The sequence below is a fragment of the Sceloporus occidentalis genome, unplaced genomic scaffold, assembly GCF_023333645.1.
Source record: "Sceloporus occidentalis isolate IW3139 unplaced genomic scaffold, rSceOcc1.0.p SCAF_4, whole genome shotgun sequence".
Lineage (NCBI taxonomy): Eukaryota > Metazoa > Chordata > Lepidosauria > Squamata > Phrynosomatidae > Sceloporus > Sceloporus occidentalis.
In genome coordinates, this window is record NW_028316984.1 from 93,937,693 (window position 1) to 93,954,220 (window position 16,528).

The 16,528-nt window shown below is 38.1% G+C and overlaps 1 protein-coding gene across 1 annotated transcript in view; it reads left to right on the forward strand.

The window, feature by feature from the left end:
• The window catches only part of MUC5AC (mucin 5AC, oligomeric mucus/gel-forming), a 74,975-nt gene extending 59,851 nt beyond the window's left edge, over positions 1 to 15,124 (forward strand). Inside the window, exons 38-49 of the mRNA XM_089520930.1 lie at positions 1,674 to 1,743; positions 2,959 to 3,059; positions 4,116 to 4,147; positions 4,819 to 4,999; positions 5,882 to 5,986; positions 7,554 to 7,594; positions 7,725 to 7,847; positions 7,975 to 8,070; positions 9,133 to 9,261; positions 10,720 to 10,771; positions 11,602 to 11,713; positions 13,793 to 15,124. Of these exons, the coding sequence (XP_089377056.1) occupies positions 1,674 to 1,743; positions 2,959 to 3,059; positions 4,116 to 4,147; positions 4,819 to 4,999; positions 5,882 to 5,986; positions 7,554 to 7,594; positions 7,725 to 7,847; positions 7,975 to 8,070; positions 9,133 to 9,261; positions 10,720 to 10,771; positions 11,602 to 11,713; positions 13,793 to 14,051 (1,301 nt within the window). The 3' untranslated portion in view covers positions 14,052 to 15,124. The remainder of the gene's footprint in view (positions 1 to 1,673; positions 1,744 to 2,958; positions 3,060 to 4,115; positions 4,148 to 4,818; positions 5,000 to 5,881; positions 5,987 to 7,553; positions 7,595 to 7,724; positions 7,848 to 7,974; positions 8,071 to 9,132; positions 9,262 to 10,719; positions 10,772 to 11,601; positions 11,714 to 13,792) is intronic.
• The last annotated feature ends 1,404 nt before the right edge of the window (positions 15,125 to 16,528 follow it).

Below are 16,528 nucleotides of genomic sequence, written 5' to 3' on the forward strand. Positions count from 1 at the left end.
GCCGAAAGCCTAGATCTTTGAGGCTGCAGCAAATTCCTCCCAGAGGACCGGAGTGTGCAGGGAGGATTATATGGGAGTAGGCGGTTCCTGAGATAGTTTGGACCCAAGCCATTTAGGGCTTTAAAGGTGATAACCAACATCTTGTACTGGGCCCAGAAACTAATTAACTAACTAGTTAAGCATTAGCATGACACATATATAAATGATATCTAGAATCTAGGCCATTAGAACTGACATGCAATTTATCTGGCTATGATAGCCTTTCATAATAATTACATGAATATGTCACCAAGCTTCCACATTCATTACAAGCAAGGGTCATGAAAACTATAAAGGAAAGGTAGCCATCTTGATCATATGAAAAAATCTAACAAACATATTAGTATAATATACTTATTAAGACAACAAAGAGGTCACAAAAATAGATAATGGCAAATTTATCTACAGCAATGGGACTCTACACTTTTGGAAAAGTGTACCTGAACCTAGAAATTTATTCTCAACAGTGTCACCCCTTCCAGCTACTAGATAAAGCTACTCACTTTAGCTTATACTGATTTTAAGTTCATCCTTCTCCAGAGTCTAAAATTATCCCCAGTGTTCATTAATGTGACTACCTAGTTTCTCTCTGTTTCCTACTGATAAGATAGCCACTGTGTGTAGCCCAGGATGGAGGAAGTTCTGAGTTTACAGCAAGATTTAGCATTTACAAAATATATTGGGAATCATATTTTCCTGCTTTTGTTTCTGAAACCTTACCTGATAGAGGCTCATTTGAATGATACTCTTCTTATTCTATCACACCTCAAGACAATATGCAGATGATATAATGCCAACATCAAGTCAGGTTTTGTCACCCCTTCCCCAACCATTTTTTTTGGGGGGGGGGGAGGAGCATCTTGCTTGATTTTTGGAAATCTTGAAAAACTCTTTCTGCATTCTTTGGAGCCAACTGTAATAAAATATTGTAAACACAATCACAATGTAAGTCCCAACATACATATTTAACAACAATATATATATACCATCTCAAAAGATGCATGCGTAGAAGAGAACTGTAATTGTTAAGTCTACAGAAATACAATGATTAATTTGTTTTACTCTTTACAGCATTTAGTTGTCCTGTAGAACAGAAACATGAACTACAACAAGATGTAAAGGGACTACGTAGCACCTTTGAGATACACCAAGAGAAAGAAGCTGGTAGCATAGGCTTTCGTAGACTTCATGCATCTGACAAAGTAGACTTAAGCCACTTCATTAAGATGAATATTTACACTACCAACCTCTTTCAGTTAGTCTCAAAAGTGCAATAAGATACTTTATCATAGTGATTCAGACTAACAGGGCTATGTCTTTGAATTATAAGTGTTTTCTAACACTTTTTCCTGTCATGGCTACCTGGATTTGGGTTTATTGTTGTTGTTGCTGCTGCTGCTGCTGCTTATTTCCTTTTCCTTTTCATGCTATTCCTCTTGAACCACCAATTCTCTTAATGTAGGAACAAATTTAAATACCGGTGCACATACAAATGAACATTTTTCCTCATAATTAATCATGTGGTCAGAAACAGGAGGAAAAGTGAAAGACTGTAGAAGAGAACTGTAATTGTTAAGTGTACAGAAATACATATTTACCTTCTCACGTTAATTCATTTGTTTTACCCTTTACAGCATTCACTTGTCCTGTAGGCAAAATATATAACCCATGTGGCCCTCTCAACCCTCCCACATGTGAAAAGAGGTAAGAAAATATCAGGAAAATGTTTTTCAAAAGTAATTAATAGCAAGTGTGATGTTATGGATAGCATGCTGGATTTGAACTGGGGAGAGATGGGTAAAAATCCTAGCTCTTCCATAAAACCGACTGTCTAATCTCAGTTGTCACCATTTTTCATTAAAGCCAGCTCACTTTTTTCACAGGGTTATTGTGAGAGTAAAATAGATGACTGAGCATATTTAGACTGCCTGAATCACTTCATGGAAGTAAAGTAAAGATAGAACTGTGTTAAATAAATTAGGGAATAACTATCTGGATGGTGTTAATATGGAAGTTACTATGATCCTGACTCCTAATTTCTTACTTAACTCTCCAACAAACTATGGCTATGATCTCACATTGCCCAGTAAAGTGTAAGCATTCCTTCACATGGAGGCACTTACCATTGCTAAAATGCCAGCAAAAACGTTTGGGGAGCATTCCTGAAGTGCGAAGATGGGATAGCCGTTCACGCTTCTTAATCATCATTGAGGCATCCTACTTCTCTCCCGTTGTCATAGTGTTAGTGGAGCAGCCATTTCTTTAATAACAGGAACTTCCATTATTAAAGAAATGGCTGCTCCACTAATGCTTTGACAATGGGAAAGAAGTGGGGGGAAGGGGGTTAGGGTTAGGCTATCCCACCTTGGCGCTTCAGGAATGCTCCAGGAACCTTTTGCCAATGGTAAGGCTCCATGTGATAAGGGCCTAAGAGTTCTATTGTTCCCCACTCCCACAGTCTCATGGTTTTCCTGAAATAGCCTCCCCTGAACAGCCATTCCTTGGTTGGTGGAGAGTGGAGGGAGAAGTGTCTGGCTGTGCTCCATAGCAAGATGTAGGTTCATAACATCTTTCACTGAGACCCGCAAGGGTCTCAAAAGATGATGTCACTGGTTTGTGCCTAACTATGAGCCAAAGCCAGAAACTTCTCTGATCTCCTCTGCTCTCTGCTAGTTGTGGAATGGCCATTTGGGGGGGATTATCACAGCAAAACCTTGAGTCTTGGGGAGGTTGATGGTTGCAAAGGATGAAAGAGGATACCAACCTCCAGAATGATTAAAAAAGACATGCACAGTCATAAAGAGGACTTACATTTGTGTCTCTAACAAGATGCTAGTCTATCTGTCCCCCATCTCTTCAGCCTCTTATTTGTAAAGGTATTTTTGTACAACCCTAATCTGTTCTTATTTTTCATTGTAGTGCTATTTATCATAATGGCAGTGGAATAGCTGAAGGTTGCTTCTGCCCTGAAGGAACCAAGCTCTTCAGCAGCTATAGAGATATCTGTGTTTCTGACTGTGGTATGTTTTTCATTTCTGGACAGAATGGATACATATTCTGAATGGCAGCTATGGCTTCAGTGTTGGGGGGGTAATAAATCTAATTAAAGGACTTGTCCAACTATTTGCATGAGAAGATTCAGCACACAGAGTAAAGCCTTTAAAGTTGAGATTAAACCCCAAAGTAGATTCCCTACCTCACTGACATGGAAGCTGCCAGTGACCTCTGTGTAATGTTAGAAACAAGTTTTTACAAAGATCAGTTGGTATATTAAATGTGACATGTTTTTTGTCAGAAATGTTATGAGTGCTTCTATGTAGATTTTTTTAAAATATACAGGATCAGATAACTGCATCCTCTGCTTCCACTCTCACTAAGAATAAATAAGCATGGTCCACAAAGATCAGTGGTAGAGCACAGTGGATATACAGTTGAACCCCTGCAATCTCCAGGTGTAAACGACAATTTCCTTATCAAGTTCAGACTCAGTGACTCCCAATGTCTTTGTCTTATCCTTTGTCTTAAAAGATAAAGGTAACTACTGTATATACTCAACTATAAGTCGACCTCATGTATAAATTGAGGGCAGATTTTGGGGCCAAAATTATGGATTTTTATATGACTCATGGATAAGTCAAGGGTAAACCATAGGGCCATATAGCAAAGGATCTAAAGGATGAAGCAAAACAAAACAGTGTCAAAGAACTTACAAAATTCTGGCAGACATAGCTCTTTGTGCTCACTCTTAAGGTTGGATGGATGAGAGAGTAGAGGGGATTAGTGCTTCCAGGACAAATTATACTCTTGCCTTTCACCTGGCAATAGGTTCTCCCCCCATTTAAATAGCAAGTTAAGATACAACACTTACATTGACCACCACCCCCCCCCCCGTGGATAAGTCGACTCAGATTTCTGGGATCGATTTTTGACCTAAATTTCTAGACTTATACATGACTATATATGGTATGCTAGATTTACACTGCTTCCTTTGTGCTAGATCTGCTAAGTTACTTTAATTAGCTCCAGGGTTCTCTAACAGCATCAATCCAGGATCTTCATTCTTATATTTCTTTCAGGTTGTACGGGACCAGATGGGCTGCCCAAGTCAGTAAGTATCAAAACTGTTATGTTTCATGGACATTTGATGGGTGATCTCTGCATGTTGAATGCTTCTTGAAAACAATGCATTTTCAAGACTAAAAGGCCTCCGAGGGCCTCATTTTAGGTAATAGGAAATGCTTTTGCTGTTATGCCAAAAACAGTCACCATAAGCCGCAGAATCCATCATGCACTATTAATCTTGCACAGAAATGAGTGGTATTAGGACACAGTGTGGTCTTTGCATAGGGTTCTTTGCTTACTCAATCTGCTTATCCAATCTGAAAGTGCAGAATTGAATGGTAGTTGTATTTTGGGCAGAACATGGTATTTTGAGAAAAATTGTATTTTATACAAAAAAATGCATTTGATTAAAAAATGTTGAATGTCAAAGAGCAACATTTTCCATAATGAAATAATATTTGCAATGTCACCCACACTACCTACTTAAAATTTTCTCCAAAAAGTCCAGAAATACGAAAATCATATTTAAAATATGCAGCAACTTTCATGTAGTACAGCAGTGAGAAAGCTCTTGAAATTTTTCATTATTACATATGGAAATAACATAGATGAATTATTTCATCCCTAGCATTGATGAAGCACTTTCTAGCATGATTTTGGACAACACTCCTAAGGGATAACTGAGTGTAATATTATTTTTAATACCCCTTTCCATAGCCTGGAGAAACCTGGATCAGCAATTGCCAGGAATGCACTTGTGAGAAATATTCTCTTGTAGTGCGGTGTAAACCAAAGGCGTGTAAAGTGTCACCTACTCCACTGAACTGTCCATTCGAAGGGTTTATACCTGTCCAAGTAATGACACCTGAAGACAAATGCTGTCCCCAGCCAGAATGTGGTAAGTATTATTTCTTGTGTGTTTTAAACATCTGTTGTGTGTCAGCATAACATCCAACCATTCTACAGCTGTTGGAGGGACTTCAGCACTCATTCAGCACAGAACTAGGCCCTTGATTTTTGTTGCCTTGGCAGTCCACAAGATAGGAACAAGAGATCATCTACTTTCCTATGGGAATATCAGAGCTCACAACTTCCCCTTCCCAATTCCTTTGGCCTAATTATGACAGCTGTGTAGGAATGGGTTTTCAGTTATGTACTTGTTCCTTTTGATGTTCCACAGTTTCTAGAATGTTGAGATAGTCTGTGTATGTTTAGAATGTTACTACATCAAGCTTTGGACATGAGCTCACGCATTGTCTCACCGTAGGGTGGGGCGCACCTCATTGTGTGCCAGTATACTGTGAGGGACTGCCAGATCCATCAGTTAAAAGGACATTCAGCACTTTCCTCTGCTTTAGACCATCTGTTGAATTGATTTATCTCCAATAAAGCAATTTTTATGCTCGCAGTTATATGCCAGCCAGAGTATCAAAAGAAACTTTTGAATGGTCTGGAACTGTGTCTGGTTCCAGCACAGAAAATAACCACTTGTAAACAGCTTAAACAAAAATTTCCAAAGTGAGACCCTTTTTCAATCTAGGAAATTCACATTAATTACATCACAACAGATTCCCCAATTTGTCTGAGACTCTATTTTCTACACATAGTTAATGTGTCCCTGTTATGACCACAGTATTAGCTGCCACAGGTATTCCTACAATATCTTACCAGATAAAAATATTGAGGACACTCCCTGAAGAATCTTGTTTAATATGGAAATGTCCTGAATTTAATTTCTCATTCTTTCTTCCACACCCTTCTTTTGTCTCAATCTGTAAAGTGTGTAACACTACCTACTGCCCAGGAACCATTGAGTCCTGTCCAGTTGGATATACATTAAAACAACAAAATCTGCCAGGAGGATGCTGCATTGCTGCCATTTGTGGTAAGAACTGGACTATAAGTAGAATAAATATTATAGACAGCTATTTACGTGGCTACTTAGTCTCAGGTCCTTCAGAGCAAGGGGAACATACCTCACATGTTGAATGTGTCATTCCTGATGCTAGCCTGTAAGCAATTCACAATTTTGAAAATGTTTTCTTTGGGAGAGGGGGGGGCTTGGGGGGGGTGGCAGCTAGATTTATTTCTTTTGTGTACATATATGTTGTGAGGTTTTCCAAAAATGAAATTAAATGAAATGTAAATGACTGATTGCCAAGAAATACACTTGTTGATTGTGTTCATGATGCCAACAAGGTTACCAATAGTACAGATTACAGATGGGTGAATCACTCTGGTTTTGATCCATGCCATTTTCAGTTAGATTTACCATAACTATCATTCATCACATTTCTGCCTTAACCTGTGATTGTTGAAAACATAATCCATTCCCAAATTTTAATTTAACAATATTTGACTGACTATGTTTTGACAATTCCCCCCTCAAAATACCTTTCTAAATAAACTTTCTCTCATAATAGCCAATGCTTATACCACTACGACTGTGTTACATTTTAAAAAGTGTGAAATCTTGCAGATAGTTAAATTCTGCTTTGCATATTAGTTTGAGAAATGATATTCTGACACATTGACAAACCATGTCAAACAATCAACAACTACCATGAGATTTTTTTACCTATATAATGATATGCTTTATTTTTATTGTTTTTAATCGTTGTCTTTACTGTTTTCACAAGAATCCCCAGCATAAAGCTGGTCTGTTTCTCTTTTGTTAAAATAAATCAAGCACAGCTGTAGATAGAATTATTGATTAAAGAGATACAAATAATCTACTCAAGACTTACCTTTTCTAAAAGTCAAGACAACAAAAGAGCAGCGAACATACATTTGTGTGAAATTAATTTGCACAATTTGCAGCAACAAATGTTTTTGCAAATAAAACGATCTTTTGCTCTCTTGCCTGGTGAGGAGGATATTTCTGTGTTTTTTGTTCCGACTCATTAGAAGAAGATAAACATGGATTTAGAGAGTCAGTGTGGTGTTGTGGCTAGCATTGGACTACGACACTGGAGGCAATGTTCAGATCCCTGGCTGGCCATGGAAATCCACTGGCCTTAGGCAAGTCAGCCTAAGAGATGGGCAAAGGCAAACCTCACCAGGACAATTCTTGTGAAGAATATCCTTGATAAGTTGTTGATTTGTTGTTGTTGTTGTATTTATTTATATCTCACTTCCACTACCCCTAAAAAAACCTAGGACTCAAAACAGTTTGCCATAAGTCAGAAATGACTTGAAAGCACACAACAACAATAACAATAACAACAACAACACATGGACTCATATCCCAAAATCAAATTCCTCAAAAATCCTGAACAGTGTATATTATGGGGGTCCAGTGCATCCTTTTTGAAAACAAACAAACAAAAACAAAACAAAAAGGCATAGCAATTTATATCAATATTTATTACCTTCCTATTCTGTTGTGATGACTCTGGAAACAATATGAAGAAATTTGAAGATTTACCTTAATATACTTTTCTTTCTCACAGTGAAATTACCAGGCTGTGTTGTTGATGACAACCTCTACAAAGTAAGTATATTCCATAATAACAAATTTTAGAAATACTAAGCAATTTAGTATTCAGAGGAATTATGATATTCTTGATTTATAGAATCAGGTTAGAAATATTAACTATTCTTTCTGTTTTGCCTGTTCTAAGCCTGGAACAATTGTTCCAAGAGGCCCATGTGAAACCTGCACATGCTCTCTAGAAGAAGACCCAGAGACCAAATCAAACAAAGTGGAATGTGTGCCAGAAGTATGTGACAGAAGTTGCCCATTGGTGAGTAAGATACTTTTTTTGTTGTTACTTCCCTCCTTTTCTTCTATTTACCCACCTATCTGTCTAGTTTGCCCTTTAGAAGAATATCCTAGACCTCATGGATTTCTTTTCATTTGTTCTCAAACAGGGCCACGAATATAGGGAAGTATCTGGACAATGCTGTGGTAACTGCACCGCAGTGGCTTGTGTCTTGAAGCAAGGACTCGATGTCAGAGTTATCAAGGTAGCTAATGTGTCCACTGTCATCCATACTGATTTTGCACATATGCTTTTATACTTATTTCACTACTCATCCCCCTCTGTTTTTTACCCCACTATATGAATATACATGTTTTTGCTTGTAAAACTGGTAGGGTTGAGCAAACTAATAAGAGCATATGGAAGTGTCTCATCAGACTGCAAATGTATGTTACTCAATACTGAAACTGTTCTCAGAGGCCCCAGTGGAGAGCCTTCCTAGTCCTGCAATAGTGAAATCTTTGAGAAATTTTAGCTACTGAAACTGGAGCTTCTGTGTGCAAAACACATGGGTTACCAATGGGCTATGGCCACTTCCACAACAGATAAATAATTAAAACTATTGTTTAAGCATCACATGTAATCAGGTTCTGCCTTCAACTATGCTAACATACAACCCATTGCTCTAGCTGAGAGATTTCCATATCTATCTGAGGCAAACCTTGGAAATATGCACAAGACATTTCCTTAATTTAAACCCCACCCCCCACCCCCACCCCCACACTAAGACAGAAGTTGAAATCCAGATGTGTCTTCTAAGTTAGGTTTTCGTAGGTTCTGTAGCCTTCCCAAGAGATTGGGGCAAAATCTGGCCCCACCACAGTTGCCCACCCATGGACTATATAAACAAACACATACACATTTGAGACAATCAGAAACTGGGGATCAGGAAGATAAGGACTACACTGACTTTAAGATGTGCAGTATGAACAATGAAAGCTTGTAGCAAAAGCAAAGGATTTTTTGTAGCAAAAGACTAAGAGGAGAAGAATGTGCACCTCCACACAATTAAGTCCTTTCTGCATTGACCTATCCATAGTAAGTTGTCCAAAATACAGATTTTTTTTCATGCTAATGTTATTATGTCAGTCAGCCTTCCACAACCTGGCACCTTCCAGTTTTGTTGGAACACAACTTCCATCATCACTAAACACAATGACTAGCTTTAGGGAAAGCTATTTTTATTGTATAAGCAAAACAAATTGTATAGGACATAAATGTGGTTTGTGACAGCTTCTAAAATGGTTGGACTATTTTTTTTCCATAGCGTGGAGAAATTGTTCACCCTCCAGGAGACAACTGTACCTTCTATGAATGTGATTTTGTTGATGGACAGTATATTCTTGTCACTACCAAGAAAACTTGCCCTCTGTTTGACCCAACTACCTGTGAGCCTGTAAGTTTGCATGAATAACCACAATCTTTGTGTCAGTTTGTTTGATTGGCTATCAAGTGAGAATAGAGTTTATCTAAAGCAAAGGGATGAATTGTTGGGCTCAATTAACTAGTTTCAAATGATTGCAGTAGGTAATGGGGTTGGATCCAGACTAAGTTAGTTGACCTTAAATCCTATTGATTGCAGTAGGAAAAAAGTAACTTATCTCAGTGATGTCAATGGGACCTGAAATTAATGGGCATGAAACACACTATTATTATTATTATTATTATTATTATTATTATTATTATTATTATTATGCTTTATTTATATAGCACTGTAGATTTAAGCAGTCATGCAAAAGCCCATCTTATCCAGGGGCCTAGTTATTGAAGAAGGTAGGAAGGGAAGGGAAGTTCCTCCTACATGTGCTGTTCTGCATAGGGCCTGGCCACTTACTTCCTAAAAGTAAGGAACAGCCACATAGTGAAGGAGGAGCTGCCAATTCAGTGGCTAATTTCCAGGTAGGCTTGAGCCTTGGAACCTCTCAATTAGACTTGAAGGCATCAGACAGCAAAGGATCTTCCTTTTCTCTAGCAAGGATGAGATCCAAATTCATCCAGTTGATTTATGGATACCGTCAGCCTGTCATTATATGCTTTTTTAAAAAATATAACTTCCAAACTTCCACATGTGATTTCAAATTGCCTGTTGATCTGTGGATTTCATAAGATTTTCTTAGGCAAGGGATATTCCGAAGTTGTTTACTAGTTCCTTCCTCTGAAATACAGCCTATAGCACCTGGTTATTTGTTGGCAGGCTCTCATCCAAGTACTAACTAGGGTTGACCCTGCATTGCTTCCAAGATCAGATAGGATCTGGTGCCTTTACATTATTTAGGCATTGCCACTCCATCTCTACCTCCTTCTAGTTTTGTTTTCAGAAAATCTGCATACTTTCTATCCTCAGAACAAAATCCAAAAAAATTAGAAGTGTGTCATTGTATGTAAATTTGTTGCGACTTGAATTTAAGTCTAGGCAACAACTGTGGTCCACAAAATATTCTTTTCAAAATCTTCTCACTAAACACTAATTGCATTCTATAAAAGCTCTGTACTGTTAATCTTGTGGATCCTGTGTACTGTGAAATAACATGCCTAGATTGTCATATAGGTAGTGAGATAAATACATACGGTACTAATAAACATAAGTACATAGAAGGGGGAAAATATAATTTAGCCTTAACAAAGGTACAGGTTATATAATTGTTGTTAATAGTTTCTTGATATTTAATTATTGTTATAATTTTTAGTAATTATAGAAGGCATTACATTCATTTTGGAGACAATTTCCTTTGGGTCTGTGGGCCCAAAGCTTATTTATCAGTCTTGGCCTGCACCTTTTTGGCATAAATCAATTTTGTTTGGAGGGTGTATATTTGGCTCTATAAATCAGTTCTAACTCATGTTATTCTTTTAGGAATATGTGGTAAAGTCTGATGATGGCTGTTGCAAGATCTGCCAACCACCATGTAAGTTATGCCAAAAATGTTAAAATACAGCTGAAAATATCTCCACTATGCACTAGAGTCTGTCTTTGGTAACATTAACTGCATTTGGAGAGGAAGTGAGCAAATAAATTACACTATCTGAGCAGAGAGTAAGTGTTAAGCTTGGTATAGGTATTAGCTTTAAAAGTAATACTGTGAAAAGAAGAATCATTGTATTAAAACTCATAAGACAAGGCAGGCTTCCTTGCTCCTAATGATACCAGTAGACAGGGAAATAGAAAAAGGCATTCTAGGGTTCCACATTTTAAGTTTAATTTTTAGTAATGGTAATAGTAATAATTTTACCTTAAACAAACAACAGGTGAAGTTATACATCACAGGTTCAAAACACACTGCAGACATCATCCAGTTTGAGACCGCTAGGGAACTGTAGTTTTATGAGACATTTGCAGAGGTTGCAACATGCCACTAGACTTAGAGTGGATGTTCCACTGGATGAGGAGATAACAGATGTGGCTGAACTCCAAACCCCACCAGTCCCAGCTAACATGGCTGGTGAAAGCTGTACCATAACAATATCTGGAAAGCTAGTTTATTCACCCATGCTCTTAAAAAAAAAAAAAGGTTTACCATACCTTTTGATTTCTTCTTTACTCTCCAAAGCATTAAGATTCAAGAGGACTGCAAGGCTCTAAAAAACCCAGATGGACTCCACTATTTCTTTTTCCCTGTCTCTTCATATATGCATATTTGTGTACATGCCATCCTGTCTTCCACAGCCTTAGTATGTAGTCATGCTGATTGTATATATATAGAGAGAGAGATAGATTAAAAACTTCTTCCCTTTACAGTGAAAATCTGTGTGCCAAAAAGCACAAGAAGTGTCATCAGATACAATGACTGTGAAGCTTCTTCACCTGTTGAGTTAACGTATTGTGAAGGCCACTGTGGCAGCTCTTCAAAGTAAGTAGCAAAAAACTATTCCTTGCTCCTCTTACAAATAATTTTTATTTGTGATTCTGTAGGTCTTGTTTATTTGAAATAGTTGGCCAGAAAATCTTGGGTTCAATTCTTTATATTTTTTTGTAGCTGATAGGCACAAAATAATTGTATTTGTTTTTGTAAGAAAAACACTAAAATTCATGGAATATAAATGCACTAGTTTTATCGTAGATCAGACTTTTAGCCTTTTGTCTTACAAAATATGAAGGTGGAAGCTATTGCAAAGGACATTTAATTCAATCCATTACATTAAGCAGTTTGTCCAGCAGATTTTTTTTATTCTTTTTTAGAACAACAAAGATTGGGTATCCATCTGACAGGGAATCTTTAGATAAGGATTTCCTTGGGGCCTCTTTCCACTCCCTAGTTCTATGATTTTAGAAGTCTACATCAAGAATCACATTGGCCTTCTTAAAATTTAAACCCACTAACAAGAAATTCATAAACCCATGGGTCAAGAAGATCCTGTAATGTGCAGCAGAGCATAATGTTCCACTTGGGCCATTCCACGTCCCACTTAGCTTTGATGGATGTTAAATCTCAGGAAGGAGCCCTGTTGGTACTTACTAGTGGGGAGGGGAGGGAGGAGGAGATAATTCAAACAAGTAGGAAGAGCTGGTCACAACTTGGAACAAGGATGAAATAAAGGCTTGTTCAGAGATGAAGTGCAACCTTCTTTTCCTTCCTCTGGAAGCCCAGGGCAGCTTTGTTTTGATCAAGTGAATTGCCTCCTTCTCTCCACTAGTACGCAGTCTTCACAACTGCCAGGGGAGAGGTTTTGAAAGGAGTGCAAAAGACTAGAGAACAGCTTTCTGCGCACAATCTAAAATTTAGAGGCATGTAAGCATGCAAGCTTCCTTTCCTACCAATGGGAGAGTGTACCTGACCCCATAGGAATTTTTTTTTACACACACGCACGGGTGGAGGCGATCTGACATCTGATGTTTCAGGAGGCATTGCCCATACACTTTCACATTTGCTTTTGGGAGGAAATGAATGTAAACATTTATTATTTTAAAGAACATCAAGGCATCACATTTGGTACTTTTTTCTGTGCTCCTATAGAATTGCAACATATACATGTGGTCCTGCTTCACAGCCTGTTCCTGGCATTGTAATCCAAAACACCTAAGTTTTCCAAGCTTGGTGGCCTCAGCATTGTAGAAGTACAATGAAGAAGTACAGCATGTGCTTATCTAGGTCCAAAACACACTCCAGAAATAATCCAGTTTGAGACTACTTTAATTTTCCTGGCTCAATGCTAGAGAATTCTGAGAACTTTAGTTTTGTGAAACATTTAGCCTTCTCTCTCAGAGAACTCTGGTGTCCCAGTAAACTACAATACCCAGGATTCCCTAGCATTGAGCCAGAGGAGTTAAAGTGGTCCCAGACTGGATTATCTCTGAAGTGTGTTTTGGAACCTAGCTACATTTCTTGATGCTACCAGCCTCAAACCCCTTTGTAAGCAGTGCTTCCTCCCTGGTGGGGTGATTTTCATGTTGTTGGAAAGAGAGGTGATCAGTGGGGATGCATCTAGCTATTCTTCTGTGGTTGGGTATGCTGGGACAGATATCTGCAGTAATCCCCATTGATCCCCTGCTCTCTGGCAATATGGCGTTGACTATGTGCTGCTCACAAGGGAGGTTTGGGGGGATTTGGGTTGTTGCATGGTCAGAATAGAATTCTGAACTCCATAACAACTAAAAAAAGTGAGTTGTGATAGTATAAGTCAGACTTACACCATCATAATTCACCAACAGGGCACCAGCCATAGTTTAATTATATAATTAAAAATCATCTGTCATTTTACTTGTTGAGACTGAAATCATTTGGGAGTATAACAGACAAGTGCAGAAACACTTTTAACTACATGAGCCAACCTGGCAACATATACTGTTTGAAATATAGACATTTTAAAACCAATTTCCTCCAATATAGACTGAAGACTTGTGAACCCTAACCGTGAGTAGGAATGGTAGTCTTGCTCCTGCCCCAGAAGTTACTCTAACCTTCTTTTGTTTTCTCTTTGTAACTCTCTAGATATTCTTATAAGGCAAACACAATGGATCATACCTGCAACTGTTGTAAGGAACTCAAGACAAGCAAGAGACAAGTGACCCTGTCATGCCCTGATGGCTCCACCCTGGATTATTCTTATATCCATGTTGATGAGTGTGACTGTATGGCCAGCCAATGTGGTCTCCAGCCCACCTCCTCTCCAGAACAGCAGCAGGAACAAGAACAAGAACAGCAGCAGCAAGAGGAGCAGCAACAAGAGGAACAGCAACAAATGGAATAGCAACAGCAGGAAGAAGAACAGTAACAAGGACAGGACTTTTTTAATGACCAAGAACAAGAATGAACCCAAAAGAAATTCAAATAAATCTTCTGTTAGGTAGAAAAATATCCAGAGCAGCATTGTGAACATACAGATGAATATTTTTTTCTAGATCTACCCAGAGGATCCCCTTTTCTTTCTTCTTATATTTGGTGTACCAAACAAGAAATGCTCAGGTTTATGCTTTCCTTGAGTGAGGCTATCTTGTCCAACTGCAAATTATGTGGGAAGGGGAAGAAGACCTTGGTGAGAATTATTAGGGTGCCGGTAGGAAGATTAAGCCTTAACTCTCCCCCGCCATGAAGTTAGGACTCTAGCATTACCCAAGCATCACATGGATAGTAATATTTCTAATATAAGCACAAGACTTTTTTCCCATTACTAGTTGGCACTAGTCAGACATTAATTTAAGTACAAGAGCTATTAGGAGAGGCCCGTTCCATTCCATTTCAACTTCATTCCTCAGTGACTATATCCACAACTAAAAATCTAGCACTTACTTTGCCAGTTTGCTCTTCCTAACTGTTGTTTCAAATTCCTGATTTCTACAAACTTCAGTCTGGTGAATGATGCAGAGCTACAATACTAGGTTAATTGTAGATTTATTCTTATGTAAAACAACGGCAATAAAAAAAACCTGATGAAGTATGGCTGCTGCTGAAGAAGACACTCTGTTTACATATCATCAGCAACATAATAATTGTATGAAGATTTTAATGTTTTTATAACTGTTTACAAAATGAATATAGATTATAGAGATGTATTTGCCAAATGGTCATATGAAGAGCTTTTGTAAACTGAGGTAACAACAAAAACAATAATATAAATTCTGTTCTAAGACAGTTAATTTTTTTTAATGTTGTATCATTACTATTTATTTGTTATGGGAAAATAGACTTTAGGGGCTATTTTCTTCTGAATTAATATCTTCTGTCAACAAAAGCCTGGTTGAGGGATAACTTCACCTTTTGCCATTTTTATTTGTTTCTTTAAAAGAACAGCTACAATGATTAATAAATTTTCAGCATTTTGCAGCTGTTGTGGTTTTTCTTTCTGATATCCTGTGCTTCTTTTGCAAGGATCATTTTGGTACACCAGACTAACATAGCTACTTACTTGTTCTCTCTAACTGTAAAGGTGGGTTTCCATCCACACCCCAGTCTCAGTTCTCATGAAGGCTACCCACCCATCTCCCTGCTCCTGTTAGCCTTAGATGAAAGACTCCTCTTGGTATAATATCTAATTTTGCCCTTAGTATTGAACAGAGGTTTGCTGTTTTGTTAGCACAACTAGGGTTTGCAGGGGACTCAGAAGAGGGCCACATTTAAGACAATCCTTATATCAATGGATAATAAGCCCCTATCTGTATTGCATACAAGACAATGTGCTAGAAGAAGGAAGGGCAAAGAGGATTTGCCTTGCTCTTCCCCAAGCAATCTTTTGTTTTTCATAGTTTCTGCTAAGTCCCAACAATAGAGGCAGTGTTGTACATTGCAATCCTGTCCATACTTCCATAATACACTCTAAACTCAATGGAACTTACTGCTGAGTCAACAAACATATTGGTTTGTAATAAGCATCCTCCTTCAGAGAAATACTAGTAAACTCATACTATCTTTTCTTTGGGACCTCTTTATCTACCCTGTTCTTCTGACTGGGAAGACATCTTCCCTATAGCCTTTTGTGCCACATTTGGCATGCCCTTAGTCAACTGACATATAATTTGTTGCTGATCCATGCAACCATCTCTGATTAAATTAGTGGGATCCTCCATAAGAGTTTATCCCCCTCAAACAGATTCTATGTATGCTACATAGACAATATTGTGAATCTGATTTTCCCAAACATGCCCCACAGACTTGGCTGAAAATACTTTTCAACTAAGGAAAGTACTGTCAAGGCATTTCAAGGAAATTTGTGGGTGCTCCCAGTCCCCCTCAAACTGGATTTTGTGTACATTATCTAGCCTATGCTTTGAGTATATCCTCCAAATGTGATGCCTATCTGCCCAGTCATTCCAAACAAATGTGACAGATGCCCCAGCAGGGATGCCCTTTATTCCTCATGGCCTATATTTTGAATCAGACAATCACAAACATACTGTTCTAATTTGTATATATCCATCAAGCCATTTTCAAGGAAAGTACTGGGGTGCCCAGTCAGGATCCCCTGCATATGTAGATTTTGTGTATACCACATTGCCCGTGTGTTTTACATCAGACCATCATAAGCATGTCCTCCACATTTGATGTAAATCACTTGGCTGCTTTTTAGGGGTAGGATGTCCCACCAGCCCTTCTCCAAATGTAGATTTTTGTATATGTCACATAGACTAGATTTTAAATCTGATAATTCCAAACATACTCTCTGAATTAATTACAAATCTGTTCAGACTTTTAAAAGGAAATTAAAGGGGTGAACCATCAATGCCCCTCCAA